Here is a 13,131-nt window from a genome sequence, read left to right on the forward strand (position 1 = left end):
ATGCGCGGGGTGCGGGGGTCGGGAGTGGGTCAGGTGCGGGGGTCGGGAGTGGGTCAGGTGCGGGTGGTCGGGAGTGGGTCATGCGCGGGGTGCGGGGGTCGGGAGTAGGTCATGCGCGGGGTGCAGCCTGCTGAGTGACTGCTATGGGTTACATCATCTTGCACATTTTGATTTTGTATTGGCACACTGAATGAGGCAGTTGGTCCAATGGGAATGGATCTGTCATTGGCCATGAAGTGATGAGGATTGCTGCCCCCCCCCCCCCCGGGTTCCCAACAATTGAATGAAGCCTTTTCCACCCACCCCGACTTCCCTTTAAAAAGTTCTGAGGGGGGGTCGGGAAAGATCAGCTGATCACATGACCCCTGTGATTGGTTAGCACAGTGGTCACATGATTGGTAGTTGGTTGCGCCAGCTGCCAATCATTACTGGGAACCAAGAACGATCTTTCACAGCTCGGTCTCAGTGATCGGGAAGCGCTCTCAGCGCAGGAACATTGATTGCCCAGCAATGAATATGTGCGGCACGTGGGCACTGAAGCCACCCTTTTGCAGTGTTAGTCTGTGGTAAAGGAGTTGGGGACAGTTCACACCACATGCAGTCCAGTGCGTTTTTTTTCTACATCAAAAAGCATAGAAAGTAAGTTATATGGTTTGCAATGGCAGAGTTCACACCAGTGCTTGCTTGTCCAGTGTCCAGTGTATTCCAGTACAACATGTTGCATTTTTCCTGCACTGGAACACTGCAAAATGCACCAAAAAACACACCGGAAAATGCATGTCCTTTTTTAGGGCCAGTCACACTATAGTAACGCCGTCCAGATGCTTTTCTGCATGCGTGTTTTTGATGTGTTCCAGTGCATTTTTGGTGCGTTTTTGTTGCAGTCCAGTGCGTGCTTTTTTTTTTTTTCTCCCTCCCTCTTTTTTTTCTAAGGGCCAGTTCACACCACATGCAGTCCAGTGTGTTTGTTTGTTTGTTTTTTTTCTGCATCAAAAACGCACGGAAAGTCAGTTATATGCTTTTCAATGGCATAGTTCACACCAGTTGCAATACAAAAGTTATCCCCGCACTAGTTTAGGTCTCACCAGGTGTAAAGCTGATCTTGCTCTCCAGAGATGAGAGGTTCCAGGTGCTGGCTCATGCTAGTAGAGACTATGTGCAAACGAGAAGATCTGGACAGCCGCACTCATATGAGTAAGCACTTAGACAAGTGTGAAACGCGTTAGCCTATGATCTGTACACTCTGTCTATGATGTCCTGTATCTGATGTGTTCCTGATTTTAAAATAAAGAAACTTGGATTATTACTTCCTGGAGTGCGGCTGTCCAGATCTTCTCGTTTGCACATAGTTCACACCAGTGCTTGCAGTTCCAGTGCGTTTCCAGTTCCCGAAAAAAAAAAAAAAAAAAAAAAAAAAGAGAAAGTAGAATATGCTGCATTTTTTTTTCTGCACTGGACTGTACTGGAATGCTGTAAAATGAAACAAAAACGCACCGGAACACACCTAAATGCACCAAAAGCACACTGCAACACACTTGTCCTTATTTAAGGTTAAGAAAAAAGAGAGGGGGGGGGGGGGTTGCAGTGGACTGCATCAAAAATGCATCAAAAAAAAAAAAAAAAAAAGCACCAAAAAACGCATCCGGACTGCGTTTCTATGGTGTGAACTGGCCCTTAACCTTAAATAAGGACAAGTGTGTTGCAGTGCATTTTTTTAGTGCGTTTTACAGCGTTCCAGTACCATCCAGTGCAGAAAAAAAATGCAGCATGTTCTACTTTTTTTTTTTTTTTTCTGGAACTGCAAGCACTGGTGTGAACTGTGCCATTGAAAACCATATAACCTGCTTTCCATGCATTTTTGATGCAGAAAAAAAAGCACTGGACTGAATGTGGTGTGAACTGGCCCTTAGGGTAAGAAAAATGCACTGGACTGCACTAAAAACGCATCAAAATCGCACCGGAATGCATCAAAAATGCACATGCACAAAAGCATCTAGAACACATCCGGAGTGCGTTTCTATGATGTGAACTTCCCCTAAAGTTGTGTGTTGATGGAGAAGAGACCAGAAATGAACACATTTGGTGGGCACTGCTGTTTGCCAGATCATCGGATGGTGCCGGCGCTCTCCTCTTCCTTAGTGTCAGTTTCCTCTCTGGTAGGACTAGTGCGCTGCCGTCCCTCCTGTCATCGCACATCAAAGCCTCGTCACCAGTTTTCTCATCCCATGGTTATGATTGACCTGTTGCTGATCTCTGGCCTACAGCAACAGCAGATACACAATATCAGTATAATAGTATTTTATCCATATTGACTTTTTATTTTATTTATTTTTTCATCTCATTAATATTAAGTTATCCTCTAAGGAGGCACCCCGACTATCCACATAAGGCACAGTGTACACAGCAAGGATAGAGTCCACTAATATACCCATCACATACATTGTATGATATAGAGAAGAGCTTTCACAATGACCTTGCCTGAGTCTGCAGGGAAATGAACCAACACACCGTCCTGATCTCTGTAGAAGATTATTAGTATATTGCAGCGGACAGCATTAGAAATCTACCATGTCATATACTGTATACAGCCAGCGGCCCCATAACACACCACTCTCTGGTTTAAACAAGATATTCTATTATTTACATAGTAGGTGAGGTTGAAAAAAGACACAAGTCCATCAAGTCCAACCTATGTGTGTGATTATATGTCAGTATTACATTGTATATTCCTGTATGTTGCGGTCATTCAGGTGCTTATCTAATAGTTTCTTGAAACTATTGATGCTCCCCGCTGATACCACTGCCTATGGAAGGGAATTCCACATCCTTGCCACTCTTACAGTAAAGAACCCTCTACGTAGTTTAAGGTTAAACCTCTTTTCTTATAATTTTAATGAGTGGCCATGCGTCTTATTAAACTCTCTTCTGCGAAAAAGTTTTATCCCTATTGTGGGGTCACCAGTACAGTATTTGTAAATTGAAATCATATCCCCTCTCAAGCGTCTCTTCTCCAGAGAGAATAAGTTCAGTGCTCGCAACCTTTCCTCATAACTAATATCCTCCAGACCCTTTATTAGCTTTGTTGCCCTTCTTTGTACTCGCTCCATTTCCAGTACATCCCTCCTGAGGACTGGTGGCCAGAACTGGACAGCATACTCCAGGTGCGGCCGGACCAGAGTCTTGTAGAGCGGGAGAATTATCGTTTTATCTCTGGAATGTATCCCCTTTTTAATGCCAATATTCTGTTTGCTTTGTTACCAAGTATTAAAAAGTGAAAGTTTGATGGATGATTGTTAATCTGTCCCATTACTTTTGGTCCCTTAAAAAGTTGGAGGCACATATACAAACTGTTGTAATTCCTACACCGTTCACCTGATTTGGATGTAAATACCCTCAAATTAAAGCTGAAAGTCTGCAGTTAAAGCACATCTTGTTTGTTTCATTTCCAATCCATTGTGGTGGTGTATAGAGCCAAAAAGATTAGAATTGTGTTGATGTCCCAATATTTATGGACCTGACTGTATATCCACAATGGGACAGTAAACGTCTACACACAAGACAACGGATTCAACATTTCTTCCAGATGGTATAAGACCCCCTTATAAGCTACATAAGATCTCGCCTACAATCTTTCCCCGATGTAGGTGTTGTAATGAAGAGTTGGGATCTCTTTTGCACATCTGGTGATCCTGCCCTCAAATACAACCATTCTAGACAGAAGTTCACCGTCTCGCAAATCAAATTGCCACTTTTGCTTTAGAGTACTCACCGCCACAATTTCTGCTGCACCACTCCACAATGCCATAAAACAGTGGTCATCAACTCCGGTCCTCAGGGCCCACTAACAGGCCAGGTTTTATGTATTACCTTGGGGAGATGCAGACTAGAATACTGCAATCACTGAGCAGCAAATGATATCACCTGTGATGTATTTCAGTTATCCTGCAAACCTGGCCTGTTAGTGGGCCCTGAGGACAGGAGTTGACCACTGCCATAGAAGACATACCTACGCTCTTTAGCCATGCATCTTGTGAATGCAGCTAGGTTATGTTATGCATCCCAGCCCGATGGCGATCATCGGATTCCCCGACCATTTCAGATGGGTTCAAACAAATAACAAAAATCGCAGAAATGGAGGAACCTGTACATCAGGCGAAAGATACCGCCCTCTAAATTCTTGGACACGTGGTCCTGTTGGTTGCATTTCATTACAACATTCTAATACAAGAGGCACCCAGCATAGCTGTCCACTCACACCTCGGGTGAGAGAGAAGACGGGAATTTGTGTCCCCCCTTTTCTCACCTTTTCCCTTACCTTCAAAGGCCAATTACGGCACCCAAACCCCCATCTCACCCCCTATTTCTTCGCTAGTACCTCCCCCCCCCCCCCCCCCCCCCCTTACATCTTCCCTCTTATGTGTTCAATCTAAACCTACAAAGGAGCCATGATTGTCTTCCCCTAGGCCCCAAAGTCCCCCAATTACAAAAAGTTTGATATGTATGTTACATTATGAGCCTGGAAACAAGAGATTTTTCTTTATATTTTACTTTATTTTATTTTGATTTGCTTGCTGTATACAGCTTGATCAATGCTTGGAACATGATTACCAGATGTAAGACACTAGTACCTTTGTGTGTGTGTGTGTGTGTCATACTATACTATATGAATACTTTAACCAGATCCCTTCCACTGTTCATTGAGAATTATGGAACCAGGCAATGGGAGTTCAAAGGTACCACATCCCAATGAAGATCATTTCCATTTTTAAAATTCCGCTGTTCAAAAATAATAGTTCGAAAAATCGGTATCTGCCCTGGAAAAAAAAAAAAAAAAATCTGTGTATATGTATATGTATGTGTGTGTGTGTGTGTGTATATATATATAATTAGAGCTGCACGATTCTGGCCAAAATGAGAATCACAATTTTTTTTTTTTTTTTTTTTGCTCAGAATAAAAAGATCACGATTCTCGCGGCGTAAAAGCTTTCACATTGTACAAAAAGAATGGGCTAACTTTACTGTTTTAAATTCATGAAAGCGTAATTTTTTTCTGGAAAAATTGCATTTGAACGACTGCTGCGCAAATACAGTGTGACATAAAATATTGCAACGTCTGCCATTTTATTCTCTAGGGTCTCTACTAAAAAAAAAAAAATTTATATATGTTTGGGGGTTCCAAGTAATTTTCTTGCAAAAAAAAAAAAAATATTTTAACTTGAAACCAACAAATGTCAAAAAAAGGTTTAGTGGTTAAACTTCCCTCATTTTCATGCCAAAGTGTATTCCTTTTGATCTTTTTTGATCCTTTTTATACTTAAGTTCCACTTGTAAGACCCCTTCCACACTGGAGGTGTTTTTACAGGCGCTACAGCGCTAAAAATAGCGCCTGCAAAAAAAACCACTCCTGCCCATTTAACCCTTTTTCGGCCACTAGCGGAGGTTAAAACTACGGTAAAACGGCGCTTTACCGCCAACGCCCCGGGCACTGTGAGTGTGAAAGCACTTTAAAGAATGTTGTGATTCTTGGCAGACTGCCCGTTGTGTGTTTTTTTTTTTTTTTTTTTTTTTTTTTTTTCTTTTGACAGCTGTGGTTTCAGCAGAGCAGAGAGAATTCTCTGCATAGAAAGAATCGGGAAATACTTTGTCAAGATCGCAATGGGGAAAAAAATTGCGATAATGGTTCTCAACCAATAATCGTGCAGCTTCAAAATACTAGCCACAACATAGAAGGCCTTTCACCACTCTGCCCCCAGCTACATCAACAACCTCATCTCGTCCTCTCCGCTACTCCTGCTCTCTAGCTCTCTTATTGCCTCCCCCCATGCTCTCCTACAGAACTTCTCCAGAACCTCTCCCATCCTCTGGAACTCCCTGCCCCAGTATGTCCGGTCAGCCCCAACCCTGTCCACCTTTTGAGGCGATCCCTGAAAATTCACTTATTCAGGGAAGCCTACCCCACCTAAGAACAAACTGTACCCGAGTCACCTCCATTAGATTCTCCCCCCCCCAAGCCCCCCCCCCTGCAGCTATAACATTTTGTACAACCTCCCCCTCTCTTTAGATTGTAAGCTCAGTGACCAAGGCCCTTCCGTCCCTTCTGTATTGTAATTGTACAGTCCCCCCTCTACATTGTAATGCTCTGCGTAAGCTGTTGGTGCTATATAAATCCTGTATTATAATAATAATAATGTATAGAGGTCGACCGATATGGGTTTTTCTCTGGCCGATGCTGATATTTAGAAATCGCGATGGCCGATATATGATGCCGATTTTTTTTTTTTTTTTTCCCTTCATCTCATAAAATCTAACAGTTAGACCCCTTTCACACTGGGGAGTTTTTCAGGCGCTTTTGGGCTAAAAATAGCGCATGTAAAGTGCCTGTAAAACAGCTCCCCTGCAGTCTCAGTGTGAAAGCCCGAGTGCTTTCACACCGAGGCGATGCGCTGGCAGGATATTAAAGTCCTGCAAATGGCATCTTTGGAGCGGTGTTTACCGCTCCTCCACCATTCCTGCCCATTGAAATGAATGCGCACCGCTGCTGAAGCGCCTGCAAAGCGATTCGGCAGCGGAGCTTCACGGGCGCATTCAACCCCTTCCTCGGGCGCTAGCTGGGTTATAAGCGCCCCGCTAGCAGCTGAATAGTGCCGCTAAAATGGCGGTAAAGCGCCGCTAAAACTAGCAGCGTTTTACCGTCAACGCATGCCCGCTCCAGTGTGAAAGCAGCCTTCAGTGATACAGAAAATTTCTTACATTTAAACAGATAATCAAAACTTTTGGACGAAAAATAAATGGGCTAACTTTACTGCTTAGTTTTTTTTTTTTTTCATATATATTTATGTGGTGTCATTTCAGTGAACTGCGCTCTATATATCTTTCTATGATTTGCAGGCTAAGATCTAGCATGCAGTGATTTGGGTCTGTAGTGTGATAAAACATTGAGTTTTGCCTATGACCGCCATTGTGCATAAAATGTATGTGGTTTTCAGTTCTCAGTCCTGTACAAAAGCTGTACGAATATATAAAACTGTGTTTTGATAGTCACATCTTCCACCTACCACTGTGATTTGCACAGATTTTACTGTTTTGCATGTGACGTTTGCTGAGCTCCATGTCTGTTGCTCAGGTTACTTTTTACAAAGCAGACCAGTGGGTGAGGACACGGAGGTTGCAGTAACCCATAGCAGCCAATTGGAAGTCATTTATTTTATTTGATGGCTGTAAAATGGAATGTAACTGACTCGGTGGATTACTGCCCTCAGGTCACCATTATTTCGGATGTTCAGATTATGTGCTAATGTTGTTTTTTTCATAATATAAACTGAAGTCTTTGTTTTTTCTCTGTAGGCTTTACGGTCCCTTATCCCCTACCACTAGGAGAGTCTGCCTGTTGGAAAGACATGCCTGCAGGTAAGAGAATGCACAGCTTATATTTTAATGTGGACTTTCTATTTTGGTAAGTTAAAATGAACTATTTTGCATATACTAGACAAAGTTCACCTTATAGGAGGGATCAGAAGACGGTGTTTCGTCAGATTAGGCGACCCGTCAGGTTTTGTAACGGAAGTGACGTTCCGTCACCGCTATCTTGCTACACCCCGCACTCGTCCACAGTAAGGATACAGTGAGCAGGTGGCAAGCAGACATCTTGTTACACCCACCGGAGTCTTGCATTTCACACTTATTTTTAAAAGTACCGTATATACTCTAGTATAAGTCGAGTTTTTCAGCACATTTTTTTTGTGCTGAAAGTGCCCCCCTCGACTTATACTCGAATCAAGCACTTTTCTGCAGCAAAAAATGTCATTTTCCAAACCGACTTTGGGGCCCCGTATCTCAGGGCCACTTGGTGCTAGGTGTGCAAACCCAGTAGAACTGGTACCACAACATATCTAAAGATGGAGTTCCTAGCACCAAGTGGCCCCGAGATACGGGGCCCCAAAGTATGTTCGGAAAATGTCATTCTCTGTTGCAGAAAAGTGCTTGACATTTTCTGAACCGAATTTGGGGCCCCGTATCTCAGGGCCACTTGGTGCTAGGAACCCCAAATTTGGTGTGCAAACCCAGTAGAACTGGTACCAGAACATATCCAAAGATGGAGTTCCTAGCACCAAGTGGCCCCAAGATACGGGGCCCCAAAGTAGGTTCGGAAAATGTCATTCTCTGTTGCAGAAAAGTGCTTGACATTTTCTGAACCGATTTTTGGGGCCCTGTATCTTGGGGCCACTTGGTGCTAAAAACTCCAGCTTTGGATATTTTATGGTGCTAGTTCCACTGGGTTTGCACACCACATTTGGGGTTCCTAGCATTAAGTGGCCCCGAGATAGGGGGCCCCAAAGTCGGTTAACTGTGTCCATCTGCAGCAATGTCATTTCGGGACCCTGCAGCTAGGGGGCATCTAGGAACCCTTAACTACCAAGTTTGAAGTTCGGGGGACCTATGGCTGCAAATGGGCACAGTGAGGCTGCAAATGGGCATTGTTGACCCTCTTTTTCCACTTGCAGTAGCTGTGCATTTCTCACCCTCGTCTTACTCGGGTCAGTAAGTTTTTCCCATTTTTTTTTTTTTTTTTTTTTTTTTTTTTATTTTTTTTTGGTGGTAAATTAGGGCCTCAACTTATACTCGGAACGACTTATACTCGAGTATATACGGTAAACTGAGCTTATATAGTGAAATTCAGTCTTTTTAAATCCATAAGACTGTTCTGATGTTGATTTTTCAAAGCAGCGGTGTTCTGTCAGATTAGCAAACCTGTGGGATCAGCACGCTCGCCGCTGCTTTTAAAATTCAACATCTGAACAGTCACGCTATTTAAAAATCCGTCCGACTGTTCAGATGTTGAATTTTTTAAAAGCAGCGGCGAGCGTGCTGATGCCACAGGTTTGCTAATATGACAGAACACCGCTGCTTTGAAAAATCAACATCGGAACAGTCTTATGGAACAGTCAATATGACAATTGACAATTTTGTGATAAAAAAAAATGTAAAAAAAATCTTTTTTGCATTTTGCACTACAGAACGTGTTCCATAGGAAACCATGTTAAATGGACTGTAGTACAAATCTGCAAAAAAAGCACTAAAAAAAAAAAGCATAGGTGTGCATCGGGCCTTATGGCCTGTACACCCGATCCGAATATCGTACGACAGATCGTACAACCGTTGTCGCTTAATAGTCGCAAGTAGAAATTGAATAGGTAGATAAAGTCACGAAAATTCTCGTACGAAAAAAAAAAATCAGAAGTGATGTCATGCGTTGTATTGTATTGTCGGACGACAACTATACTGACTAAACAAAAATCGTACGAAAATTTTCGCGCATGCCAGATCGGATGAACGGTCGTGATCGGCTGTCGAAAGTAGTGTACACGCGATCCGAAAACTGTACGATTCTTCCTCGGACGACCGTTTTTCGCACGATATTCGGATTGTGTGTACGGGGCCATTAGTGTCTCAAGAAATGAGATGGGTCGTCAGTACACCAGGTGTGATCAATTGAGAAGAAAAATTACTAATTTGCAAAATTTTATAACAGAAACAAAGAAAAATATATATATATTTTTTTTTTTTACAAAATTTACGTTTTTTTTTTTTTTTTTTCATTTATAGCGCATGGATGAGAAAGGATGATGCATGTATGAGGCACGGGTGAGGCATTTATTGGGCATGGATGAGGCCCGGATGGGCTTGTATGAGGCTGAGGCACGGATGGGCTTGTATGAGGCACGGATGGGCTTGTATGAGGCACGGATGGGCTTGTATGAGGCACAGATGGGCTTGTATGAGGCACGGATGGGCATGTATGAGGCACAGATGGGCTTGTATGAGGCACAGATGGGCTTGTATGAGGCACGGATGGGCATGTATGAGGCACAGATGGGCTTGTATGAGGCACGGATGGGCATGTATGAGGCATGGATGAGACCCGGATGGGCATGGATGAGGCACGGATGGGCATGGATGAGGCACGGATGGGCATGGATGAGGCACGGATGGGCATGGATGAGGCACGGATGGGCATGGATGAGGCACGGATGGGCATGGATGAGGCACGGATGGGCATGGATGAGGCACGGATGGGCATGGATGAGGCACGGATGGGCATGGATGAGGCACGGATGGGCATGGATGAGGCACGGATGGGCATGGATGAGGCACGGATGGGCATGGATGAGGCACGGATGGGCATGGATGAGGCACGGATGGGCATGGATGAGGCACGGATGGGCTTGGATGAGGCACGGATGGGCTTGGATGAGGCACGGATGGGCTTGGATGAGGCACGGATGGGCTTGGATGAGGCACGGATGGGCTTGGATGAGGCACGGATGGGCTTGGATGAGGCACGGATGGGCTTGGATGAGGCACGGATGGGCTTGGATGAGGCACGGATGGGCTTGGATGAGGCACGGATGGGCTTGGATGAGGCACGGATGGGCTTGGATGAGGCACGGATGGGCTTGGATGAGGCACGGATGGGCTTGGATGAGACACGGATGGGCTTGCATGAGGCACGGATGGGCTTGCATGAGGCACGGATGAGGCACGGATGGGCACGGATGAGGCACGGATGGGCATGGATGAGGCACAGATGGGGTATGAATTGGCACAAATCAGTGCTGTGAGCACTCCAGAGACAGCCCACTCGTGTTGCTGTACCGATCAGCATGAGGAGAGGAGAGAGCTGAACCAGATTTACGCCGGTTTGTTGACAAGTGATGCGTAAAGCGTTGGCAACCTTTGTATATCTCTTCTGATGGGTATACTGTGAGGTGTTGAGCTGCTTCCTCTAGCCTAGCATTGGATGATTAGGGGTATATGTGTTATGTTGTATGTGAATGTGGTCCTTCTAGTCTGGTGATCTGATGTCTCCTCGCTCTGCTCGCTCTGCTCCCCCCCCCCCCCCCCCCCCCCCGGTCACCTGACAAGATGATTGACAGAGTCGGGTCTCCCTGTTCTTGACATTATCTATAGCAATTGCCATGAATTATTGCCGAGGGGGCATTTTACAAGTGTGGAGCCATGTATTGTCTATGATGAATTTGTTAAGCTGTCTCTGGCTCTCCCAGATAAGTTCATTCCCAGAGGGTAGAAGAAAAAGCAAAAAAAAAATTGGCGAATACGGATCACAGGCTGGAAGTGCGGAAAGGGGAATTGTTTTCTGCCGGAGTCCTTCGAGGGCCCATTTCTGTAGACTGGCGGCCAACCATGCGGACCTCCTACAATGTTCTTCTACGATTTCAGTGTTCAGAGAGAGATGTCATGTTAAATGAGACCGGCAGGTTTGAAACCTTTCCACATATCTGAGAGTTCCGTAAGGTGAAGAACGGGCCTTTTTCTTCTGACACCTTTTTGTTTACAAGTAAAAATCCTGTATTTTTTGCTAGAAAAGTACTTGGAACCTACAAACATTTTTAAGATAGGCGTCCCAATAGTTTTGGTAATATAGTGTGTGCATAAAAAGGTAGCTGTGGCACACACTCTAAGGGCCCTTACACACTGGGGCGACGTCGGCGGTAAAGCGCCGCTATTGTAAGCGGCGCTTTACCGTCGGTATTCGGCCGCTAGCGGAGGCGGTTTTACCCCCCGCTAGCGGCCGAGAAATGTTTAAAAACCACCGCAAAACACCTCTGCAGAGGCACCTTTCGGGTCGGTTTGCAGGCGCTATTATTAGCGCAATAGTGCCTGCAAACCGCCCCAGTGTGAAAGGGGCCTTAGGTGAGCACATTACCTGGGGGGCCACTGGATTGCACCTAAGCATGGTTTTGCGGCACAGAGAAAGTTATGAGCATGCTGGAAAATATCTACAGTGGACACCTAGCATAACCACCTTTTTTTTTTTTTTTTTTTTTTTTTTTTTTTTTTTTTGCTATTGATCTACAGGATTTCACTTTCACCTTTTATTATCGTTGCAATAAGGACTGTTCTTTTCACATGTACTGTGTGGCACTTCAGCACTTTTGGAATGATTTATTTTATATTTTTATGATGCAGTTTATCATGTATGTTTGATTTGATCTTGCATATTGCACTTAGTGTGGTCATATATATTTGTGTATGTTTATATTCAGAAGTATCTTCACAATAATTTTATTCACTTTAATCCATTTATTCACCACTGTTTGTGCCTTACCCAGTGGGGGGTATATATTTAATTATATTTTGCGTGTATTTAGTTTCATATGTTTGTAGATACATACACATTTTTGATATATTTAGTGTAATATAGCACACTCTCTCTAGCGCAGCATAATTTTTCTCTTGCATTTATCGTTCGCACGCCGTATGAGACGTGTTCTACGCATGCAGCTGAGTAGTAATCTTCTCCAGGCTTAAGGCTCACTGTGGCTCGCAGGATTTTTTTTCTGTTTTGTTTTATATTTACCACCAAAAGAAAGCTCTATTTGTGTGAAGAAAATGATAAAAATGTCACATGGTTACAGGGTTGCATGACCGCTCAATTGTCATTCAAAGTGTGACAGCGCTGAAAGCTGAAAATTGGCCTGGGCAGGAGGGAGGGAGGGGGAAAGTGCCCAGTAGGTAAGTGGTTAACATCATAACCATGTTATAGGGCTGGGAAAAAAATCGATTTAAATCTTGAATCGAGTTGAGAGGTCAAATCGATTCAAAATTTAAGCAAGTCGATTTTTTAGATTTTTTTTTTATTTTTTTTCACCGCGACGGTCCCGAGGCGCTGCGGGCATGAGTTTTTAGGCGAGGCCGCGGCTTCGGCCTAGTCCGCGGCTACGGCCGGACGCCGAGGACTAGGCCGAAGCCGCGGCCTCGCCTAAAAGTTCATGCCCGCAGCGCCTCGGGACCGGCGCGGTTTCCAAAAAAAAAAAATCGATTCAAATTGTGAATCGAGTTTTTTTTTTAAGAGAATCGAAGATTTTTTTTTTTTTAAGAAAATCTCCCAGCCCTACCATGTTATACTTACCTGCTTTGTGTAATGGTTTTGCACAGAGCACCCCGGATCCTCCTCTTCTCGGGTCCCCCTAGCGGTGCTCCTAGCTCCTCCTTTTTTTTCATGTTTCCCCATAACAAGCCTTTTGCTATGGAGGCACACAGTGTCTGCTCGCTCCTGAGCTGTGAGCACCTCTTCATGCACAAGGTTTCCACAATCTCTAAGGAAAGCAT

The 13,131-nt window shown here is 44.3% G+C and overlaps 1 protein-coding gene across 1 annotated transcript in view; it reads left to right on the top strand.

Moving 5' to 3' along the window:
- The window catches only part of EFR3A (EFR3 homolog A), a 194,655-nt gene that overhangs the window by 3,315 nt on the left and 178,209 nt on the right, over window positions 1–13,131 (top strand). Inside the window, 1 exon segment of the mRNA XM_073632263.1 lies at window positions 7,345–7,407. Within this exon segment, the coding sequence (XP_073488364.1) occupies window positions 7,398–7,407 (10 nt within the window). The 5' untranslated portion in view covers window positions 7,345–7,397.

This window comes from Aquarana catesbeiana, linkage group LG05, assembly GCF_042186555.1.
Source record: "Aquarana catesbeiana isolate 2022-GZ linkage group LG05, ASM4218655v1, whole genome shotgun sequence".
Classification (NCBI taxonomy): Eukaryota; Metazoa; Chordata; class Amphibia; order Anura; family Ranidae; genus Aquarana; species Aquarana catesbeiana.